This window comes from Pseudonaja textilis, chromosome 7 (assembly GCF_049901715.1).
Source record: "Pseudonaja textilis isolate UNSWEBS1 chromosome 7, rPseTex1.2, whole genome shotgun sequence".
Taxonomy (NCBI): Eukaryota; Metazoa; Chordata; class Lepidosauria; order Squamata; family Elapidae; genus Pseudonaja; species Pseudonaja textilis.
The window spans coordinates 2,658,091-2,682,226 of NC_141996.1; the positions used below are offsets into that span (position 1 = coordinate 2,658,091).

Below are 24,136 nucleotides of genomic sequence, written 5' to 3' on the forward strand. Positions count from 1 at the left end.
AGGGGAGGCGGGAAAGGGCGGATGTGGGGGGAACTTGTCCCATGCGCCCCACATGCCTGGCCTGGCCACCGGGCTGCTTCTTTCTTCTTCTGCTTTTGTCTGCACGCAAGGAAAGCAGCCGAAGTCTTCCTTTCTCTCCCCCAAACTCCGCCAGAAATGAGTCTTTGGGGACCCTGCAAGGCCTCCCGCTCCAAGAAGCTGCGCCGGCAAAGACTCATTTCTGGCGGAGTTTGGGGGAGAGAAAGAAAGACTTCTGCGGCTTCTGCTGTTTTCCTTGCATGAAGCTAAAAGTCTCTCTCTTTCTCTCTCTCCCCAAGAATGGAGCTGGAGACAATATCCTGCGATCCCAAATAAAGAACCATCGATTGGTAGGAAAACGGGGTGGGGGATTTTCCTGCAGACCTTTTTGGGGGGATTTTCCCAGGGTCTCTGGTCCGCAGGATTTCAAAGGATGAGTTTGGTGGTCCCTGTGGTCCAAAAGATTGGCGACCCCTGGACTAGATGACCTCCAAGGACCCTTCCAATTCTGTTATTCTGACCTCCACTCCCAGAATTCCCCAGGTGGCCAAGGAATTCCGGGAATTGAAGCCCACCCGTTTTAAAATTGCCCCGGTTGAGAAAAACGGCCGTAAGCCTGAAAACCGCTCGTAAGTCACTTCTTTTTCAGTGCCCTTGTAACTTTGAACGGTCACTAAACGAACAGTCGTAAGCCGAGAACTACCTGTACAGGTAGTTACTGCCTCCTTTTTTTTTTTTTTTTTTGGAAACAAGAGAACTCACTTGTAAAACTGGAGATGGTGGAACGGCTCTGAAGGGTACCGGAGGGACTCGGCGAGGACTCGTCATCCGTATCATCGCTGTCAAACGGGACGAGTTCCCGGCCGGTGGTGTCCATCGGCTCCGAGATCTCCAGAGAAGAACCAGAAATGGAGATGTGCAGACATGGTTGAGTTGCCGTCTCATCTAGGGTGGGGTTGGCCAGCTCTGAGGCTGGGCTGGCTAGAGACACCGGACGTTCCCTGGGGAGAGGGGGGCAGGGGAAGAATGCGTTGCGAAGAAGAAAGTTGAGTGGTAGGACATTGTTACAACGTACAGTGTCAGGCCTGCCTCAATCCGATCCCTTAGGAAAGAAAGACCCTCGACTCCACTTGGCTGAAACGATCGGTTCTTTCCCTAAACGACGTAAAATGCAGGAAAATCAGGCTAGACCTGAATTTCAAAAGATACAGAAAGTCTCCCCGCACCCCTCCCCCGCCACCCGTGGCCAGTCCATCGTCAGCCAACGGAGATTCGGGTCGGTGTTTTGATAAAGCTGAGGCGTTGGGACTTAATCGACGTTCTTTCTCAGGGCGCAACGGCGGCCTTGACTACTTGCCACAATCGGGTTTCCGAGCTCTTCCTCCCCCCCCCTAATTTCCGATCACATACACATTGCCCCTTTGACTCCGCCCTCTCCTCCCCACCCGTGTCTCCCTCCCCCCTCTCCTTTGGGGGCAGGACGCCAGCAAGGCGCCAAGCCGAAGACGGCACAAACTCGACAACGACGTTTAAATTTGCTCCGGGGTCCAATTCAAGATGTCAGCGGTCGTCTTCAAAGCCCGCCATGGCTTGGGGGCCGTTTGGTAAGCCAAGGCAGCTGCATCTAGACTACACGAAGTCTTAGTTGCACTCGATAACGCCTTAGTAAGAGCGCGTTTGGAATGCTGCACCCAGTTTGGGTCGCCACAGTATACAAAAAAAATGTTGTGACTCTGGAAAGAGTGCAGAGAAGAGCAAGAAGAATGATTAAGGGCGCTGGAGATGAAAACGTATCCAAAATGGCTGCAGGAACCGGGTAGGTCTAGTTTGATGAAAAGAAGGACTAGGGGAGACGTGATAGCAGTCTTCCAATCTCTCAGGGGCTGCCCCAAAGAAGAAGAGGGGGTCAAGCTATTCTCCAAAGCCCCCTGAAGAGGCCGGACAAGAAATATTGGAGGGAAACTTACCAAGGAGAGAAGCAACCTGGAATTAAGGAGCAATTTCCTGACAGTGAGAACAGTTAACCAGTGGAACAGCTGGCCACCAGAAGTTGTGAATGCTCAAAACGGTAGAGGTTTTTAAAGAAGAGACTGGATGACCATTTGTCTGAAGTGGTGTAGGGTTTCCTGCCTAGGCGGGGGGGTTGGACTAGAAGACCTCCAAGGTCCCTTCCAACTCTGATTCACTCTACACCACTCTTCTCATTTCCTCTTCTCCTCTCCTCCTTTCCTCTTCTATTCTACTCCTCTACTTTACTCTTCTCTTCTTTTTCCTCTATTCCTCTCCTCTACTTGACCTCTTTACTCCTCTACTTTACTCTCCTCTCCTCTCCTTTACCTCTTCTACTCTCCTCCTCTACTTTACTGTCCTCCTCTCCTCTACTTTACCTCTTCTACTCTCCTCTCCACCTCTCCTCTCCTCTTTTCCTCTCCTCTTCTCCTCTACTTTACCTCTTTAATCTACTTTACTCTCCTCTTCTCCTCTCTTCTACTTTCCCTCTTCTACTCTACTCCTCTACTTTACTCTCCTCTCCTCCTCTCCTTTTCTCTCCTCCTCTCCTCTCCTTTACTCTTGTCTCCTCCTCTCCTATTTCCTCTCCTCTCCTCTATTCCTCTCCTCCTTTCCTCTTCTATTCTACTCCTCTACTTTACTCTCCTCTCCTCTTCTCCTTTCCTCTTTTCCTCTCCTCTACTTTACCTCTTTACTCCTCTACTTTACTCTTATCTCCTCTACTTTACTCTCCTCTCTTTTACCTCTTCTACTCTCCTCTCCTCCCCTCTTTTCCTCTCCTCCTCTCCTCTACTTTACCTCTTTAATCTACTTTACTCTCCTAGTCTCCTCTCTTCTACTTTCCCTCTTCTACTCTACTCCTCTACTTTACTCTCCTCTCCTCCTCTCCTTTTCTCTACTCCTCTCCTCTCCTTTACTCTTGTCTCCTCCTCTCCTCTATTCTATTTCCTCTCCTCTCCTCTCTTCCTCTCCTCCTCTCCTCTCATTAAAATCACGGCCCGTATAATTTTTCCCGCACGAAAGACTGAAGCCAAAACTCCGCAGAGACCGATCCTTCCTTCCGCAGCGGAATCCTTGGAAAACCCTTCTGGAGATTCCCAAGCAGAGCCCACCTCAATCCCCCGCCCTTCCCCACCGCCAGAGGTCGAGGCGGGCTGGCCGGGCCGCTACCTGTAGGTCCTCTTGAGACCCGGCACCGAGGCGATGCACAGGATCCGGGCGGAGCAGACGGCAATGCAGGCCTCCACGATGGGCTCCTTCCGGATGCTCAGCAGGCAGACCTGCCCCACGTAGCCGTCGCTGTTGCAGACCCAGACTTCGTAGGCGTTCTCCGGGTTGCTGTGGCTCGGGGAGGCGCAGGAGAACTGGGGTGGGGAGGGAAGCAAAAGGAATCCGCCCTTAAGAGCTTCGTTGGCAGCGGGTCAAAGCGAGTGTGTGTGAGGGGCGTGTCTTGCACCTCTCGCTTTCCTGCCCGTACTGGGTTTAAACCGGAGCTTCTCAAGCGCAGGAAATCGAAGACGGGTGGACTTCAACTCCCAGAATCCCCCAGCCCGGCAACTGCAATTGCATGCTGGGAGTTGGAGTCCATCGGTCTTCAAAAGGACGGGGAACTCTGCTCTTAAAGCGGAGGCCTTCAACTTTGGCAACTTTTAAGCCTGGAGGACGTCAACTCCCAGAATCCCCCAGCCAGCTACCTGTATTAAATTAAACTTTTAAGAAGTTTGGGGCCCCTTGGAAGACTTCCAACTCCCAGAATTCATTTGCTGGCTGAGGAATGCTGGGAGTTGACGCCCATCTGTCTTTAAGTTCCTGGAGTTGAGACATACGGTTTAGAGCAGAGTTCCCATCCTTTTTTAAGACGGGTGGGACTTCCAACTCCCAGCATTCAATTGCTGGCTGAGGAATTCTGGGAGTTGAAGTCCTTCAGGCTTAAAGTTGCCAAGGCTGGAGACCCCTTTTCTAAACCATATTTCTCAACCACGGTGTCAACTCATAAAACATTCCTATGGCTGTTTGAGAGTTGGATGGGGAGGAAAGGGATTTGAAAAGAGCAGTGTGGCAGCTTGGAAACCGAAAATACATTCCATAAATGTTTTCAAAGATAGTAACTAAGTGACTGAAGTTTTTGCCCCGCAAAATTCTAAGTGGACAACATGATTGAGGACTCTGGGCTAGGGAGGTGTCCCATTGGAGGATATGAATTACGATACACACACAGAGGAGGGGAAACCAGGGTCAAGGGTGACAGTGAATGATGTGCCTCGGAGTCGGCTACACCCAGGTAGTGCCGGACATGTTAACTCCCAATAAATCCTGTTTAGTTTTGGAAGTTTGGCTCGAGTCTCAGGATTTAAATCGGGGGTAACTGCTGGAATCCTGACAGCGACCCGAAATTGAAGACGGGTAGACTTCGATTCCCAGAATTCCCCAGACAGCAACTGAATGCTGGGAGTTGAAGTCCATCGATCTTAAAAAGGACGGGGAACTCTGCTCTAAACCGTATTTCTCAACTACGGGAACTTACAGACTTGTGGACTTCAACTCCCAGAATTCCTCAGCCAGCAACTGAATGCTGGGAGTTGAAGTCTTCCAAGGGGTTCCAAACTTCTTAAAAGTTTAATACAGGTAGCCTCAACTTACAGTTCATTTAGTATCCGTTCAAAGTCAGAACAGCACTGAAAAAAATGTGGTTTACGACCGTTTTTCATGCTTACGACCACTGCAGCTTTCCCCATGGTCACCTGATTCAAAACCGGGACGCTTCGGCAACTGTCTCATATTTACGACGGTCGCAGCGTCCCCGATCCCCTTTTTGCGACCTTCGGACAAGCGAAACCAACGGGGAAGCCTGCTCCATTTAACAACCGTGTCAACCAACTTAACAACAGTTGCAAGAACAGTCATAAAGTGGGGCAACACCCAAATGCCTCACTTATCCACAGGAAATTTTGGGTTCGTGTGGTCGTAAAATCGAGGACTGTCTGTATTTGAACATCCAGTTCTGAGATTTAGGGAGACAGCAGTCAGGAAGCCGCTGTTTTCTTCAACGGCGGTACAATTAAATCAAGTGGTTTGCACAAAAGAACCTCACTGGGCGGGCGGGAAGAGTAACTTCGTAGTAGGCTGCAGGGCCTGTAAGTAAGCGAGGAAAAAGGGAAAAAAACGCACTGGCACCTACTTGCATCCCACTCCGTGTTTTCATAATAGGAATTGCCTTCAGAAACTCAGGGTCCAGGCAGTTTTTGTTAGAAGCTGGATAATGAAAGAGAAATTAAACAAACATTGCAACCTTAGCTTGAAACAGGACGCCGATTTTCAGTTTTATAATACCTTTTATCATTTCATAAAGAATCAAAATTTCTTTCCTTTTATCCTGCCTCTATTCTTATTTGTAAATAACTCATGGCAGTGAAGGTACTTAATACTCAAGTCTTCCACCTTGTTGTCGCCAAAACAACAACCCTGTGAGGTAGGTTGGGCTGAGACTGATTGGCCCAAAGTCCCCCAGCTGGTTTTCATGCCTTAAGGCGGGACTAGAACTCCCCGTCTCCTGGTGATTGGCCCAAAGTCACCCAGCTGGCTTTCATGCCTAAGGTGGGACTAGAACTCCCAGTCTCCTGGTGATTGGTCCAAAGTCCCCCAGCTGGCTTTCATGCCTTAAGGCGGGACTAGAACTCCCAGTCTCCTGGTGATTGGCCCAAAGTCCTCCAGCTGGCTTTCATGCCTTAAAGCGGGACTAAAATTCCCCGTCTCCTGGTGATTGGCCCAAAGTCACCCAATTGGCTTTCATGCCTTAAGGCGGGACTAGAACTCCCTGTCTCCTGGTGATTGGTCCAAAGTCCCCCAGCTGGCTTTCATGCCTTAAGGCGGGATTAGAACTCACCGTCTCCTGGTGATTGGCCCAAAGTCCTCCAGCTGGCTTTCATGCCTTAAGGGACTAGAATTCCCGTCTCCTGGTGATTGGCCCAAAGTCACCCAATTGGCTTTCATGCCTTAAAGGCGGGACTAGAACTCCCTGTCTCCTGGTGATTGGTCCAAAGTCCCCCAGCTGACTTTCATGCCTTAAGGTGGGACTAGAATTCCCCTTCTCCTGGTGATTGGCCCAAAGTCACCCAATTGGCTTTCATGCCTTAAGGCGGGACTTGAACTCCCTGTCTCCTGGTGATTGGTCCAAAGTCACCCAGCTGGCTTTCATGCCTTAAGGCGGGACTAGAACTCCCCGTCTCCTGGTGATTGGCCCAAAGTCACCCAGCTGGCTTTCCTGCCTAAGGCGGGACTAAAACTCACCGTCTCCTGGTGATTGGCCCAAAGTCCCCTAGCCAATTTCATACCTAAGGTGGGACTAGAACTCAGCTTCACCTAGTTTCTAGTCTGATGCCTTAACCATTGCACCAAACTGCCTCTCCGCAATATATTAGAAAATTACAGTCTTCACGGTCTTTTAGATCACTTGTTCATTTATTTTACTTTACTGTACATTCCCCCCCCACACTTTTCTCCGTTTTACATGTTTTAAACTCTCCTTGTTTCTAAGTCTTTCTTTAAAGTCAATTAAAATTTAACATTGAAAAACCTAACAAGCTTGTAGCATCATCCGATCGATTGCCTGTGCCAAGGGCCCGGTCAGTTTCACGGCAAAAGCATTTAACACAAACCAGAATCGATTTAAAAACTCTGCCGCTTGATCAACGCCCCCCTGTGGAAAACCCCCAAAATATTCTCATCGAGAGCAACTGAGCAAATAAATCTGGCGTCTGTGAATCCAGACGGAAGAAACCATCGTGAAAAGGGATTCTCCAACCCTCCTCTAATCCCCGTTTGTAGAAAACCAGCATACCAGAAAGCACCCGCTCGACTCATTTTCATGCTGAGCTGCTAGCTTACTACTAGCTGCTGCTCAGAGGAGGAGGAGAAGGCGCTGGATTCAGAGTCAGTATCAGGGCAACCCGGGAGCTCCAAGGGGCTGGAGGGAATGGAGCTGGCGGAGAAAGAGAGACAGAGGCGGAGCCTGGGCTGCCCGTCAGCCCTCTGATGGACAGTCCGCAGCCCCCAGGTCTGGCTGATGTGGAAAAGGAGGAATAGCCGGGCCCAGCGCCTGACGCGGGGATGCAAAAAGGCAGAGGAAAGGAGAGCAGTTGAAATCTATAGGCCGGTCCTCGGGAGGGAGCTCCGAGGGGGAATGGAACTGGCAGAGAGAGAGAGACAGGGAGAGAGGGAAGGAGGGGGAGAGAGAGAGAAGCAGAGCCTGGGTCATCTGTCAGCCCTCCGATGGACAGTCAACAGCCCCCAGGTCTGGAGATGGCTGATGTGGAAAAAAAGGAATAGCCGGGCCCAGCGCCTGACGCGCGGATGCAAAAAAGGCAGAGGAAAGGAGAGCAGTTGAAATCTATAGGCTGGTCCTCGGGACGGGAGCTCCGAGGGGGAATGGAACTGGCAGAGAGAGAGAGGGGGGAGAGGGAGAAAGAGGAGAGAGAAGGATAGAGAGGGAGGGAGAGAGGAGAGGGGGGAGAGAGAGAGAGAGAGAGGGTGACGGAGAGAAGGAAAGGAAGGGAGGGGAGAGAGAGAGAGAGGCAGACCCTGGGTCGTCTGTCAGCCCTCAGATGGAGAGTCAGGTCTGGAGGTCGCTGATGCGGAAGGGGAGGAACAGCTGGGTCCAGTACCTGATGCACAGAAGGCAGAGGAGAGGAGAGCAGAGCAGTGGAAATCTACGGGCCGGTCCTCGGGACGGAAGAGCCACCACTCTTCCCACCCTAGGCTCTGGGGATAAAAGCGCAGGGGGCAGAGACGAACAGATGTGGCAGACAATTATTCATCTACCTGCCGGACAGGCTGGTTAGCCTGTGGCGAGAGAGAAACTTTTTAACCGGGGCTGCCGTCGCTCCTAATAAAGGAATCTTTGATTTAAATACAGAGGGTTTTGTTCGCGTTTGGAGAGCTGGATCGGATCAGTAGGAAGGAGCACTGAGAACGGTCTGGAAAGTCAGAATGCAGGTTCGCTGTAACCCCAATCACAAACCATCGTGGATAAAAACTACCTAGCTTCTTCTTGGCGTCCTCGAAGCCTTGCTCAAAACTGTGCCGCGCGTCCGGATTGGGAAATTCAAAAATGTGAGAATCGGTGCTGTCGGCTTTGGTGACGGTGAGCTCCATTTTGTTGGGGGGGAAGGAAAGGCTGAAGGACACGGATTGCTTCTCCGTCAATTCCCGGTGGATGGCGGCCATTAAATCCTTGATGACGTCATCCAGGGTCTGAAGAAGAGAGCAGAGATCAGGAGGAGGGTCGTGGGAATCTCCAAAAAAAATAATAATAATTGCAGGTATGTGAGTTTTCGCGGAGCGGGGTGCAAACAACAACCTGGCTGGGTCCTCCTGAGCCATGTTTTTCTAGCAGACTAAAAAAACCCTGTTTGTTTTTGGCCAACCGTATTTCTTTCTTTTTTTCCCCCATATAGAACAACTAGACACACAAGGACAGTTTTTCCCCCGAAGGCCATCACTCTGCTAAACAACGAATTCCCACAACACTGTCCAGCTATTTACGAAGACTGTATTACTGTTATTCTTCTCATCCTTCCTGTTACCGATCTCTTCCCACTTATGACTATAGCCCTGTGGGTTGTATCTTTAAAATTTATATTGTTTTATTTGTTTCCCTAATACGTTTTGATTGCTTATAGTAACCCACGACTATCACTAAGCGTTGTATCTTATGATTCGTGATGAATGTATTTTATTTTTTTGTTATGTACATCGAGAGCCTCTGCACCAAAGACAAATTCCTTGTGTGTCCAATTACACTTGGCCAATAAAGAATTCTATCACATCCCATCTTATTCTTCATTCTATTCTATATTTTCTATTTTGTTCTGTTCTGTTCTATTCAATTCTATTCTATTCCTAATTCTCATTTCTTTTCTTTTTTCTTTTCCTTTCTATTCTTTTCTTATTCTGTTCTGTTCTACTCTACTCTATTCTAATTCTATTCCTGATTCACTTCTCTTCTAATTTCCTATTCTATTCTCTATCCCTAATTCTTATTTCTATTCTAATCTTCTATTCCTAATTCTTAGTTCTTTTCTATTCTATTCTACTCTACTTTAATTCCATTCTTATTCTCTGCTCCTATTCCATTCTATTCTCTCCTATTCTATTCTATTCTATTCCATTCTTATTCCATTCTAATTCTAATTCTAGTTCTAGTTCTAGTTCTAGTTCTAGTTCTAATTCTAATTCTAATTCTAATCCTAATTCTAATCCTATCCTATTCCATTCCACTCCACTCTCTCCTTCTCCAACATTTTGGTGGGGAAGATCATGTCTCACCTGGTGGGGGAAATTGAGGGTCTCGGAAAGTTTGCTGACTTGGCCCAGAGTGCTGAGGTCTTCGTCCAAGCGACAGATGGCTTTCTGGATGCTGTCGCGGTTGCTGGATTGACAGCTCCCTGGTTGTGCGGAGGGGGAAATAAAAGAATAAATCCACCTAAGGCCTCCCAACTGGTACCTCCTAAGTAGAACCCTCGGGTCCATCTATCCGAGAAAGGGGTGGAATTGAACGGCTTGCTTCCTTTTCCCTAGATTTCGCCTGCACTCTTGACATGCTGAGGGATGAGAGTATCTGTAGCTGAGGGCTGAATTCTGGGGTCCTTTGGGGTCTCTGACCTGAGTGGTTTTCTGGAAGACATTTCACGACCCAACTAGGGAGCATCATCAGTGCTGGAGGGGAGTGGGGGTTTGCGCAGAGGGGGAAGAGGAGGAGGAGGAGGAGGACTGTGGGGTCCTTAGTGCTCTCTGGGCTGGGATACTTTCTTGCAGACATTTCATTACCCATCTAGGGAACATCATCAGAGCTAGGAGGGGGGTTTGCAGGGAGGAGGAGGAGGAGGAGGAGGAGGAGGAGGAGGAGGAGGAGGAGGAGGAGGAGGACAACTGTGGAGTGGATGGTCTCTGCAGTGGATGGTTTCGAAGACATTTCATGACCCAACTAGGAACATCATCACTGCTGGAAGGGAGAGGGTTTGTGGAGAGGAGGAGAGGAGGAGGAGGAGGAGGAGGAGAGAGGAGGAGGAAAGGAGGAGGAAGAGAAGGAGGAGGAAGAGAAGGGGGAGGAGGACTGTGGAGTGGATGGTCTCTGCAATGGGTGGTTTTCTCGAAGACATTTCATGACCCAACTAGGGAACATCATCAGTGCTAGAAAGGAGTGGGGGTTTGCATGGAGGAGGAAGAGGAGGAGGACTGTGGGGTCCTTGTTGTTCTCTGAGCTTGGCAGTTTTCTTCCAGACATTTCACGACCCAACCAGGGAACCTCATCAGTGCAGACTCTTAACTTAGTTGGATAATGAAATAGCTGCTAGTCCTCATCAGGTCAGTTCTGCAGGAGACATCCACCAATCCTAGTCTGTATTTTTTTTTTTTAATCCTCCCTGCAAGCTGCCCAACCTTGATTTGAGAGGCGCCTCAGCTTCTGGATGCAAACTGTTTCTTAAGAACTGCCACCTTTACACAAGGACTTTCTATCACCACAAGAGCCGCCACCACAAACCTTTCACGATCTCTACGTCCTCCAGAGGTACTTTCCAAAGCAGTTTGTACTTGCTGGCTGTGTCGATCACGCTGGCTGCGGTGTAGCTGCAAAAAGAACCCCAGAAAGGAAAACGGAGACTTGGATGACCCAAAGGGGCGTGGCACAAAGGCTGGAGGAAAAACTCTCCCAGGAACAGCCTTGGGCTGCAGGGAATCCAAGTCCAAAACAAGGTGAACACAAACAGTAACAGTCCAAAACAAGCCAAACGGAAATAATTAGTTTGGTAGGGCAGGAAAAAGGAATTTCAAACTTGAGAGCACGGCAAAATTCACATAGTTGGGAAGACGCCAGGAACACGGATAAGCCACGACAATTTGCCTTTTTTATACACTGTGTTCCCAGCTGCAGTTAATGAAGGGGATCAGGGCCGTTTCCTCCCCCGTAAAGCCATGCAACCCACGTTGCTCCCTTCTCCATTCCTCCCTGCGTGCCCTAGGATGAAGAGAGGGTGAGCCTGGGTCTTACTCTGAACTCCTTCTCCCTTGTTCTACCTCTCCCTTGTTCTACCTCTCCCCTGCTCTGCCCAGCCAGACTCTGCCCTTCCCCAGTTTCCTCCACAGCCAACGGAGCCACACCTCCCTTCTCCCTGTCGGCTGTTCGTCTTCCTCCTCAGATTCAGACGCCAAAGGGGGCATGACATAGACTGCCATCCCATAGCTGACTATCATTACAGGTATGAGTTTCCTTTAAAAACTCTTAACACGGGTCATCCTTGTCTTATAACCATTTGTTTAGTGACCGTTCCAATTTACAATGGCATTGAAAAAAGCGATTTATGACCATTCTAAATGGTGCAAGAGGCAACTGGACTTTCTGGTTTTTCTTTGAAGATGTTTTGCTTTTCATCCAAGAAGCTTCTTCAACTCTGACTTGGATGGTGGGGAATGGAAGGATTAATATTCCTGGTCATTTGCGTTCTTTTGAGAAAGTTGTTGAGGCACCTCGGTGGTTTAACTCTGTCCTCAGGTTCAACCGGAGAGGTGCAAACCAGTGTGGAGCCTTCTCGGAACCGCTGAAAGGATCTCGTGTTGTGGAGCTGTGCTTTCTGGAGGATGTTTCAGCAATTCCAAGCAGGCTCCATACCCATTTACACAACTCAGGTGACCCTGATGAGGACACAGGTAAACCTCCAAGTGCCCTCAACGACCCTCTCAAAGGATGCAAATGACCAGCTGTCTGCAAGGAGTATCAATCCTTCCGTTCCTCACCATCCAGTCAGAGCTCAAACCATGCTGGCTGGAGAATTCTGGGAGTTGAAGTCCATCCAGTGGTTAAGAATGCAGTATTGCAGGCTAATTCTGCCAATCAGTTTGATCCTCACCAGCTCAAGGTTGATTGACAAGGCCTTCCGAGGTCAGTCAAATGAAGACCCCCCATATTGTTGGGGTGTGTGTGTGTGTGTGTGTGTGAGACAGGCTGACTCTGTCAACCACTTAGAGAGGGCTGTAAAATAGTTTGAAGCGGTATATAACTATGGGCTATTGCCTCTGGAGCAATCTACCGTTTCCCCAAAAATATGACCTACCCTAAAAGTAAGTCCTAGCTTGATTTTTATACCTGCACCCAATATAGGCCCTAACACCCCCTCCCCCCCAAAATAAGACCTCACCCACTTCAGAGTGGTCAGGTAAAAATTAAACTAGGGAGGGATTGGGGGTGGGTGGAGTTGCCCTACTACTTACCTTTGGACAGGTGTAACCAGGCCTCACATACCACGACACCTGCTTTGCCGGCCCATTTCTTCTGCAGCCGGCAAGGCTGGCCAGGCTTTCCTGAAGGCCTCTGGAGCTGAGAGCAAAGCTCAGGATCGATCCAGAGGTCTGTTATCGGCCGCAGAGGCCTTCAAGATAGCCGTGCTGGCCGCAGAAGAAGGAGTTCCGGAAAGAGGCCAGCAAGGAGCGACGCGCGCAAGTGAGGTTAGTCAATGGATGACTTCCCCTGAAAATAAGACCCGGTGCCTTTTTTTTGCTAGCCAGGGTCTTATTTTGGGGGAAAAACACAGTAAGTCTTAAGAGTTGTTATTCTTGTGTACTTACAGACTCATGGAACTCCGTCGCAGAGACCCCGACTTGCGCTTCAGCGTGGTGCAAACGAGCAGGTCGGTGAAGAGGAACAGCGACCGATCCTTCTTCCCACCTACCGGCTTCTGCAAAGGAGATCCGGGAAGGGTCACAATCATGGAAACCACACGGAACGTGGGGGGCTTTTGTGACACGCAGAGGGACCCCACAGATCCCTTGGATCTGGCTGAAGGAAAACGCACCGTTTCCACACAGAGTGGGGCTTCCTTAATTGAAGCATCGTTGCCAAATAGTTTTAAAGGCGCAGCTGCATAGAGTTACTCCTTGACTTACAACCATTCGTTTAGGGACCGTTTGGAGTGATAATGGCACTGGAAAAAAAAAAAGTGACTTCGGACCGTTTTTCACACTTACGACCACTGCGGCATCCCCGTGGTCACGTATAAAAATGTGGACATTTGGCCTCCGTTTATGGTGGTTGCAAAACATCCCTCTGGTCACATGATCAAAATTCAGACGCTTGGCAACTGGCTTGTACTTATGACGGACGCAGCATAACCCAGAGTCGTTTGATCTCCTCTGGAGGCCTTCCAACCAGCAGAGTCAATGGGGGAAGCCAGATTCACTTAACAACCATGTTACTCACTTAAGGGCAGCGGAGTTTCACTTAACAACTGTAGCAAGGAGGGTAAAAAAAAAAATGGGGCAAAACTCATTTTTAACAATTGTCTCGCTTAGTAGCTGAAATTTCAGGCTTAATTGTGCTTGTAAGTCAAGGATTAGTTCTATTCCCTGGCACCAGATCACACTCTTTAGTTTGTTTTATTTATTAAACTTTCTAAAAGAATAAATAAAATTGAACCTGGCTGGGAGTTGCCACACTTCTGGGGCACACAATGGGGGGAAACAGAGATGGAAGGGACCTTGTAGGTCATCTAGTCCAACCCCCTGCCCAAGCAGGAGACCCTACACCATTTCTGACAGAGGGTAGTCCAGTCTCTTCTTGAAAGCCTCCAGGGATGAAGCTCCCACAACTTCTGAAGACAACTTCTGTTCCATGGGTTGATTGTTCTCCCTGTCCAGAAAGTTTCTCCTTATTTCCAGGTTGAATCTCTCCTTGGTCAGTTTCCATCCATTGTTCCTTGTCTGGCCTTTGGGTGCTTTAGAAAATAGTTTGACCCCTTCCTCCTCTCTGTGGCAGCCCCTCCTCAAATATTGGAAGATGCTCTCCTGTCTCCCCTGGTCCTTCTCTTCCCTAGACTAGCCAGGCCCAGTTCCTGCAACCGTTCTTCGTATGTTTTAGCCTCCAGTCCCCTAAAATCACCCTGGTTGCTCTTCTCTGCACTCTTTCCAGAGTCTGAACATCTTAAGGAGATGCTCCCAAGCTCATGTCAAAGACCAAGGGAAACCACTCGAGGTATGGATGCTTTGAAGGAGGAGGACCTACCATTTCCACCACCATCTCCTGCCGTAAGAACCTCCGAAGTGGAGCTTGAAGCTGTCGAGGTGAGAGACAAAACGATCAGTTGCACTTCTAAAACCTTCACCAGCAGTTATCATCATCATCATCACAACAATAACAACAATAATAACAACAACAATAATACTAATAGTAAAGTCTAATAAAGGAGACGTTGCTTTACCCAACCAGGCCACATCATCACCGCTAGAAGGAAGTGGGCTTTGCTTTCTGTTTATAAACAAGTAGCTTGCTTGCGGAGAGCAAATCCGTCTCTCTCCTAGCGCTGATGATGTTACCTAGTTGGGTAATGAAATGTCTGCAAGGAAACAACCGAGTTTAGAGGCCACCAAGGACCCCACAGTTCTCCTGCTTCTCCTTCACCTATTCTCCTTCTACCCCACTCTGCAAATCCCTTCTAGGAATGATGATGTTACCTAGCTGGGTAATGAAATGTCTGCAAGGAAAATGATCAAGCTCAGAAAACACCAAGGATCCTAGAGTCCTCCTCCTCCTCCTCACGGTCCTCCATTCTGCAGCCCTCTTCCCTCCTAACACTGATGTTGTTACCTAGTTGGGTAATGAAACATCTGCAAGAAAACACTGAGTTCAGAGCACCAAGGACCCACAGTTCTCCTCCTCCACCTCTTATTGCCTTCTAGTACTGATGATGTTACCTAGTTGGGTCATGAAACGTCTGCAAAGAGCACCAAAGACCCCACGATTTTCCTCCTCCTCCTCCTCCTCTCACTGTCCTCCATTCCACAACCCTCTTCCCACCTAACACTGATGATGTTACCTAGTTGGGTCATGAAACGTTTGCAAAGAGCACCAAAGACCCCACAATTTTCCTCCTCCTCCTCCTCTCACTGCCCTCCATTCCACAACTCTCTTCCCTCCTAACACTGATGATGTTACCTAGTTGGGTCATGAAACGTCTGCTAGAAAACCGTCGAGTTCACAGAGCACCAAGGACCCCCTAGTTCTTGGTGCAGCTAACCGTAAATTAGCCGTGACGAATTAGTGGAGAGGACTCCACCCGATCTGAGGAGTAGAGAACTTACGTCTTCCATGCCCTCGATGTGGGATTCGATCTCCTGCACTATCCGCGCGTTCCGCTCCAGTTCCTCTGCGCTCTTCATCCCTTTGTTGATCTTCTCGGCTACCTGCTTGATGCTCTTCTGGGCTTCTATCAAAAAAGGGTAATCCGGATGCTCCTCTGAAGTATGTTTGAGAAGGTCCTGATGGGGGAAGAGAGTAAGGTGACAACCAGATGGTCCTGCCCCTGTTGGAGTCTGAATTCGAACAGCCAACACAGGGAACGGGAGTGGTGGCTCTGTTGGCTGTGGAGGGAACTGGGGAAGGGCAAAGTCCGGCTGGGCAGAGCAGGGGAGAGGTAGAACAAGGGAGAGGGAGTTCAGAGGAAGACCCAGGCCCATTCTCTCTTCATCTTAGGGCACGCAGGGAGGAAGGGAGAAGGGAGCAACGTGGGTTGCATGGCTTATGGGGAGGAAAGGGCCCTGATTCCCTTCATTAGGACACCTGAGAATGAGAGTTTAAAAGAGATGCATGCTGAGAGCGACATCAACAAACATGAATTTATCTTGCGTTGACTTTGCTTATCTGAGTTCCTGGCATCCTCCCAACAGTGTTGAGTTATTGTTGTGCCTTCACATCTGGAATTCTTGCTCCTGCCCTGCCGGACTAATTACCTCATTTTGCCTTGATTGGAGTTTTAAGTTACAGTTTGTGTTGCTCATGTTTTGGACTTGATTCCCTGCAGCCCAAGGCTGTTCCTGGGAGAGTTTTTCTCCAGCCCAGAAGGTAACCAGGACAGTGGGGGCCAAGTTGGAGCTAATAAAGGGACTCTTATTGATTATCTGACTGTGTTGCCTTTGTGCCACACCCCTTTGGGTCATCACACAGATGGGGAAGCAATCAGAATCAGAATAAGAGCTAGAAGGAACCATAGAGGTCTTCTAGTCCAGCCCCCCGCTGAAAACAGAAGACCCTATATACCATTTCAAACAAATCTTGTCCAATCTCTTCTTGAAAACCTCCAGTCTTTGGAGCAGCCACCACTTCTGGTGGCAAGTAGTTCAATTGGTTAACTGTCCATTAATATTCACAACAGCTGCAGTGACTCACTTAACCAAATTTCAGTTGCTAAGTGAGACCTTTGTTAATCAAATTTTGCTCCGTTTTTACAAACATTCTTATCACAGCTGCTAAGCGACTCGCTGCAGCTGTTCAGTTAGTAACACGGTTTCAAAGTGAATCTGGCTTCCTCATTGACTTCGCTCATGAGAAGGCTGCAAAATTTGCTTGTCAGAAGGTCGCAAAAAATTTGACATTTTGTGGGAAACAAATCCCAGGAAATTTATTGTTGTCGTTAGCTGTCCAGAGTTGTGGATACAAAATGGGTGGCTATATAAATGGAATGGAATGGAATGGAATGGAATGGAATGGATGGATGGATTCATTCATTCATTCATTCATTCATTATCTTATCATCTTATCACAGCAGCCAAAATTTGGCTGGATCAGAGAAAGCACACAAAAAAACCCCATGAAACCAAAATTCACACAAATATTTCCACCTGCTAGTCAAATAGCTTCGACCTGAATAGCCATCACACACCACCTTGGAGGTCATCTAGTCCTACCCCCTTCTCAGGCAGGAGACCCTATACCATTCCAGATAAACGCCTATCCAATTTCTTATTAAAATCCTACCGTGATGGAGAACCCAACGGATTTCTTGGTGGCAAGTAGTTCCTCTGGTTAATTTGTTCTTCGCTATTAGGAAGTTTCTCCTTAGTTTCAGGTTGCTTTTCTCCTCGATTGGTTGTCCATCCGTTGCTTCTTGTCCTGCCTTCAGGGGCTTTGGAGGATAGCTTGACTGCCTCTCTTCTTTGGGGCAGCCCCTTAGATACTGGAAGATGCTACCATGCTGACCCCGGTCCTTCTTTTCATTAAACTAGACGTACCCAATTCCTGCGCCATTCAACCACGTTCATCGGGCCAAACCCAGAGGCTACTTAACGGTGCCAAAAGGACCCAAGTAGAGAAGAGCCCCCCCCTGCCCAATATAACCCCCTCCTGGGTGGGTTTAGCCCACCCGTTTGCCTGCGTAACTGGTCCAGTTTGCAAGCCCTCCCAACTGGATGAACGGAAATGCCAGCAGCTCTGCCAACCGCCATCATCTTCCTACGGCTGGAACCAGAAGGGTGATTCTGGGTGGGCTCATTTTTTTTTCTTTTCTTCTTCCATCTTCGTTTATTTATAAGAGCCAGGAAGGCCAGGATTGTGAGGCCCATCAGTTTGTGTCTGTGTGTGTGTGTGTCAAAGCCACACACCCTCCCAATGCCCCCTACTGTAAACCGAGGTTTTGCCAACAACGTCTCTGCCTTTCGTCACACGGGGACACAGTCTTCTCTCCGCAAGCTGTTTTCTCTCGCACTGAACATTTCCTCGACTTCCCGGTTCCTTTTTTCTTTTTTGCGTGCCAAGAATATCTGAGTTTTTGCAGCTACCCACTTTTTTTTGGGGTGGGGGAAGATGGGGGTGGGGGGAAAATGTTGCTTCAAGCCTTAGGAATTTGGCGAATGTTGACATTTTCTGGAGAGGCTTAAACAAAAAAAAAAGGCTCCCAGAGAATTATTTTCCAATAAAAATAAAAATAAAATGTGGAAGCATTAAATTGTCCTCGTAAAACAGGCCAAGGTCACCCAGCCTCAACATCCTGTTTCTAATAACGGAGTGGGAAGGGGCCTGGAAGGTCTACTAGTCCAACCCCCCCGGCTCAAAGAAGAGACCCCACGACCATTTCAACAGGGCTAAGTCAGATCCTCCTGCAAATTCCTCCTCTTCCTCCTCCACCATCATCTTCATCATCTTTTTATGCCAACTTCACAAAGGCATACATATACACATCTAGGCACCAGGCTGGAACCAGGAGACGGGGAGTTCTAGTTCCACTTTCGCCATGAAAGCCAGCTGGGGGACCTTGGGCCAATCACCAGGAGACGGTGAGTTCTAGTCCCGCCTTAGATATGAAGCCAGCTGGGGGACTTTGGGCCAATCACCAGGAGACGGGGAGTTCTAATCCCGCCTTAGGCATGAAAGCCAGCTGGGCGACTTTGGGCCAATCACCAGGAGACGGTGAGTTCTAGTCCCGCCTTAGGCATGAAAGCCAGCTGGGGGACTTTGGGCCAATCACCAGGAGACGGTGAGTTCTAGTCCCGCCTTAGGCATGAAAGCCAGCTGGGGGACTTTGGGCCAATCACCAGGAGACTGGGAGTTCTAGTCCTGCCTTAGATATGAAAGCCAGCTGGGGGACTTTGGGCCAATCACCAGGAGACTGGGAGTTCTAATCCCGCCTTAGGCATGAAAGCCAGCTGGGCGACTTTGGGCCAATCACCAGGAGACAGTGAGTTCTAGTCCCGCCTTAGGTATGAAAGCCAGCTGGGGGACTTTGGGCCAATCACCAGGAGACGGTGAGTTCTAGTCCCGCCTTAGGTATGAAAGCCAGCTGGGGACTTTGGGCCAATCACCAGGGGATGGTGAGTTCTAGTCCCGCCTTAGGCATGAAAGGCAGCTGGGGGACTTTGGGCCAATCACCAGGAGACGGTGAGTTCTAGTCCCGCCTTAGGCATGAAAGCCAGCTGGGTGACTTTGGGCCAATCACCAGGAGACTGGGAGTTCTAGTCCCGCCTTAGGCATGAAAGCCAGCTGGGCGACTTTGGGCCAATCACCAGGAGACTGGGAGTTCTAGTCCCGCCTTAGCCCCCAAAACTGGCTGTGTGTCTTGTTTCAGTGCTGCTATAACTCCAAACAACCATTCAAAGTATTGAAAAAAAAAGCGACATGACTGGTTTTCACACTCACGACTGTTGGGGCATCCCCAGGGTTCACATGATCAAAATCTGGATGCTTGGCAACTGGCATGTACTTACGACTGTTGCATTGTCAGTCATGTGATTCCCCTCCTGACAAGCAAAGTCAATGGGGAAGACAGATTCACTTAGTGTCTGTATGATTCACCTAACGAGTGCAGTGATTCGCTTAACAGGCATGGCCAAAAAAAAAAGGGGGTCATAAAATGGACTGTGACTCGCTTAGCGGCTGCCCTGCTTAGCGACGGAAATGTTGCGCCCATCGGGGTCCTATCCTACCCTGTATTTCGCGTCTCCCTGGGATGACAGACGGATATGGTTTCCTTCAAACGGCTAGTTTTTTTAAAAAGATATTATTTCTTTTTTCCCCTGAAAGATGGAGGCCTCAGCCTTCCAAAATGAGTAATCTGGCCTTTCTCTAAATAGTTCCAAACTGGGGCTTTGAAGAGGCATGTAAAATATTCAAGGAATTCAGCCAGGAAGGGAAATCTTGACCATTCAGTTTGCACACCATCGGAAAAAAAATAAAATAAAAATCAGAGCTGAAGAACTGAAAAACTGAAGAAGCAACTCCGCAGAAAACCCAGAGGGGAGAAAATTTCCCATGGAAAATATCCAGGGCGCAACTGCCTTCTTCTAGTCCTCTCTGTGTTTACGCAAGAAATCTCCCCTGGGGAAATTTTCGGGAATGGGGGGGAGGAAAAAAAAAAAAAAGAAAGGAAGAAAAACGGACTTTCTTTTCCAGCACCCAATACCGTTTCCCTGAAAATACGATCTACTCTGAAAATAAGACCTAGCTTGGTATTTTTTTTACAATATAAGCCCTACCCCAAAATAAGCCCTAATTAAGATCCAGCGTGGATGGGTAAAAATTAAGCTAGGGTGAGAAGAAGTCATTCCTGAAGGCCCCTGTCAGCGAAAAGGAGGTCAAGGGGGTGACGTGCGCAAGTAGATTAGTCAAGTAGAGGACATCCCCCCAAAATAAGACCTGGTGCCTTTTTTGGTGGGGGGAAAAAAATAAGACCAGGACTTATTTTTGGGGAAACACGGTAATTGTCACGGTTTGAAAAATACAGAGAAGTAAAACAGACAGAAGAAAGGAAACCCAAAACTAAGAAAATGAAAATAAGGCAAATATTAGGAGCTTAAAAATAACATCAGGGCTAGTCCTCGGCTTACGATCATCCATTGAGTGTCGGTTACAACAGTTACAACGGCATTGAAAACAGGACTATTTTTTCCACACTTACGACCCATTGCAGCATCCCTGCAGTCACGGGACCAAAATTCAGAGGCTTGGCGACTGACTCACATTTACGACGGTCATAGAGCCCCGGGATTACGCGATCCCCTTTTGCCACCTTAGCAAAGTCACTTCCCAACTTAATACCCGTCGGGATTCGCTTAACAATGGTGGCAAGACAAGTCGTAAAACGGGGGCAAAGTTCCCTTAACAACTGTTTCACTTAGCAAAGCGAATTTCGGGGCTTGACTGTGGTTGTAGACTACCTGGGTAGACTTCTGTATTAAGCCAGGTTAAAAGCGCCGTTGATCCTGATCTCTTTGGTCGCGGTTTCCTTTGAGCCAAATCAACCGCCGTGCTTCAAATACTCACTTTGACCAGAAGTTCGTAGCGTGGAATTCGTTGCACTGGTTTGATCATGAGATCGGACAGGGCCTGTTTCTCTTTGTTTTCCCTCATGCTTTGCTACAGGGAGCAACCAAGAATTAAAAAAAAAGAAAAAGAGACTTAAATATCTCCAAATAAAAGGTGGCTTGTTCGGTCTAGTAGTTAAGGCACCAGGCTAGAAACCGAGAGACAGAGAATTCTAATATACAACCTTAGACATATGAAATCTGGATGGTTTTGGGCCAATCACCAGGAGACGGTGAGTTCTAGTCCTGCCTTAGGCATGAAATCTGGGTGATTTTGGGCCAATCACCAGGAGACGGTGAGTTCTAGTCCTGCCTTAGGCATGAAATCTGGGTGATTTTGGGCCAATCACCAGGAGATGGGGAGTTCTAGTCCTGCTTTAGGCATGAGAGCTGACTGGTGACTTTGGGCCAATCACCAGGAGATGGTGAGTTCTAGTCCCGTCTTAGGCATGAAATCTGGATGACTTTGGGCCAATCACCAGGAGATGGTGAGTTCTAGTCCCGCCTTAGGCATGAAATCTGGATGACTTTGGGCCAATCACCAGGAGATGGTGAGTTCTAGTCCCGCCTTAGGCATGAAATCTGGGTGATTTTGGGCCAATCACCAGGAGACAGGGAGTTCTAGTCCTGCTTTAGGCATGAAAGCCAGTTGGGTGACTTTTATGATGATGTTGTTATCTAGTTTGGTAATGAAATGTCTGGAAGAAATAACCAAGCTGAGGATTGCACCAAGGATCCCTCAGTCAATATGGCCAAGGTTAAGGGATTGTGGGATATGTAGATCCCAGGACATTTGATTGGGGGAGGTGGTAACATGCATCAAATTAATGAGCCTCGTTAATGACTACAATCCAAGAAGATGCAAACAGCCATAAAGTCCTTTTAAAAAACAGACATAAGAAGTAGAGAAAGAAAGAAAGAAAGAAAGAAAGAGAGAGAGAGAGAGAGAGAGAGAGAGAAGAAAGAAAGAAAGAAAGAAAGAAAGAAAGAAAGAAAGAAAGAAAGAAAGAAAGAAAGAAAGAAAGAAAAAAAAAAAGAGAGGGAGAAAGAAAGAGAGAGGGAGGGAGGGAAGGAGGGGAAAAAGAGAAGATGGAAAAAAGAAGGAAAGAAAGAAAAGAAAGGGAGGGAAGAAAGAGAAAGGAAGGAAGGAGGGAAGGAAAGAATTAAGGGAAAAAGAGAAGAAAGAAAGAAAGAAAGAAAGAAAGAAAGAAAGAAAGAAAGAAAGAAAGAAAGAAAGAAAGAAAGAGAAATGAAGGAGGAAGGGAGGGAAAGAAGGAAGGAAGAAAAAAAGGGAAAAAGAAAGAAAGAAAGCACAAAACAGAGAGAAGCACAGGGCAGAACGAATTATCTGGAAGTTCATCGTTTCTTAGAAGGCTTCTGTCCAACAAGAAGTGAAAGCAGGTCAGTCAGAAGGACTTCTTACCGCCAGAAATTTCATAAACGCTGGCCGGGCTTCCTTGGCGATCCTTATGGCATCTTTGGCGTTTAGGAAGTTATCGATGTAGGCAGAATAAATATTCACCAAGATATCTTTGGAAAACTATATATATACAAAAGAGAGAGAGAGTAAAAGAATTAACAAATGTGGAAACAGGGATATTTGATCCAAAAAAGGATCCGAGTTAACAACCGGGGTGATTTGGGGAGAGGTAAGAAGCCGTGGTAAACTTCCTGCAAGTTAAATAGAAATAATTGATTGTTAGTGGAGGGATTTGAAATTTTAATTTTGCTGTTGTTCTACCTTGTCAACTATTTTCCCATTAATACTATAGTAGATAGATGACACGCCAATCACTTCAAAATAGAATCAAGAAGAAGAATTCTTTATTGGCCAAGAGTGATTGGACACACAAGGAATTTGTCTTAATGCAAATGCTCTCAGTGTCCATAAAAGAGACATTCATTGAGAGTTAAGAATCATCAGGTGCAACACTTAATAATCGTCATAGGGTGCAATAAGCAATCAAATCATACTAGGAAATAGTCAATATAAATCATTAGGAAACAAACAACAAAGTTACAGTCATACAGTCACAAGTGGGATGGGTGATAAGGAGCGATGGGAAGATTAATAGTAATAGTAGTGCAGACTTTGTAATAGTTGGACAGTGTTGAGGGAATTATTTGTTTAGCAGAGTGATGGCATTGGAGGAAAAACTCCCCTTGTGTCTATTTTTTCTGGTGTGCAGGGCTCTGTAGCCTCGTTTTGAGGGAAGGAGTTGAAACAGTTTATGTCCGGGATGTGAGGGGTCTGTAGATAATTTTCACAGCCCTCTTTTTCACTCGTGCAGGATACAGGTCCTCCATGGAAGGCAGGTTGGTAGCCATTGGGTTTTTTTAAAAAAAATTTTGCAATCCTAATTAGGGGTGGGAAACTAACATTGTTGCAATATATTTGTCAGTATTCACCTAGGACTGTGACGGCGAACGTGTGGCGCGCGTGCCACAGGTGGCAAGCAGAGCCATTTGTGCCGGTACACGAGCTGCAGGCAAATTGACCTCACTGCGCATGCGTGCGCCTCACAGCTGATTTTCGGCCTATTTGAGGCCTTTTTTGCCCTCCCAGAGGCTTGTGGAAAGACTTTGCGGACTGAAAAAATAGGCCCATTTCGTCAACTTCCTGTATTTCCGGAAATACTGGAAGTGATGAAATGGGCCCATTTTTTGGCCTGCAAAGCCTGCAGAGGCATCCCTCAAGCCTCTGGGAGGCCGAAAAAGGCCCCAAATGGGCTGAAAATCAGCTGTGAGGCGCAGTGCAGGTAAGGGGGCGGGAGGTGATTAGGTGGGGTCCGCACACATTGCCTTCTGGGTGCTAGGCTCGCGAATGGCACTGAAAAAATGGACTTATGATCATTACTCACACTTGTGACCATTGCAACATCCCCACGGACACCTGTTTACAATTCAGATGCTTGGCAATTGACTCATATTTATGACAGTTGCAGTGTCCCTGGGTATCACATGATCCCCTTTTGTGACCGTCGGACAAAGCCAAGTCCACGGAGAAGCCTGATTCACTTAACAACCATATTGCTCACTGAATAACTGTAATGTTTTACTTAACAACTGTGGTAAGAAAGTTTGTAAAATGGGGCACAACTCACTTAACCAATGTTTCACTTAGCAACATACATTTTGGCCTCACTGGGGTCATAACTCAAGGACTATTTATAATAAGAAGGCTATATCAAACACAGCACTGTCAAGTAGCCATAGCTAGCCTTGTTTGTAAGATGGGCAGGTATATAAAATTGATGATTAAGTAAGTAAATGAATAGGATGGGGGGCCACCAGGGGATCTCAGAGTGATGGGCTAACCATCATAAAAGAAGAAACCAGCTGCCAAGCAAACCTTAAGCTCATATCCAGGTATTGCCCTATTTTTTTGAGCTCAGCTAAGCCAAACGCAGATAGAAAATTCGGCAATTGAATGGTATTGAATTGAATTCTTTATTGTCATTGTACGTATATACACAGCATACACATACAACAA

At 47.7% G+C, this 24,136-nt stretch overlaps 1 protein-coding gene across 1 annotated transcript in view; it reads right to left on the reverse strand.

The window, feature by feature from the left end:
• ARHGEF17 (Rho guanine nucleotide exchange factor 17) overlaps window positions 1–24,136 on the reverse strand; it is a 131,838-nt gene that overhangs the window by 14,164 nt on the left and 93,538 nt on the right. Inside the window, exons 4-14 of the mRNA XM_087936899.1 lie at window positions 22,067–22,183; window positions 20,603–20,695; window positions 15,154–15,330; window positions 14,078–14,128; window positions 12,646–12,755; window positions 10,568–10,653; window positions 9,352–9,470; window positions 8,064–8,277; window positions 5,207–5,280; window positions 3,199–3,392; window positions 781–1,019 (exon numbers count right to left, since the gene is read on the reverse strand). Of these exons, the coding sequence (XP_087793025.1) occupies window positions 781–1,019; window positions 3,199–3,392; window positions 5,207–5,280; window positions 8,064–8,277; window positions 9,352–9,470; window positions 10,568–10,653; window positions 12,646–12,755; window positions 14,078–14,128; window positions 15,154–15,330; window positions 20,603–20,695; window positions 22,067–22,183 (1,474 nt within the window). The remainder of the gene's footprint in view (window positions 1–780; window positions 1,020–3,198; window positions 3,393–5,206; window positions 5,281–8,063; window positions 8,278–9,351; window positions 9,471–10,567; window positions 10,654–12,645; window positions 12,756–14,077; window positions 14,129–15,153; window positions 15,331–20,602; window positions 20,696–22,066; window positions 22,184–24,136) is intronic.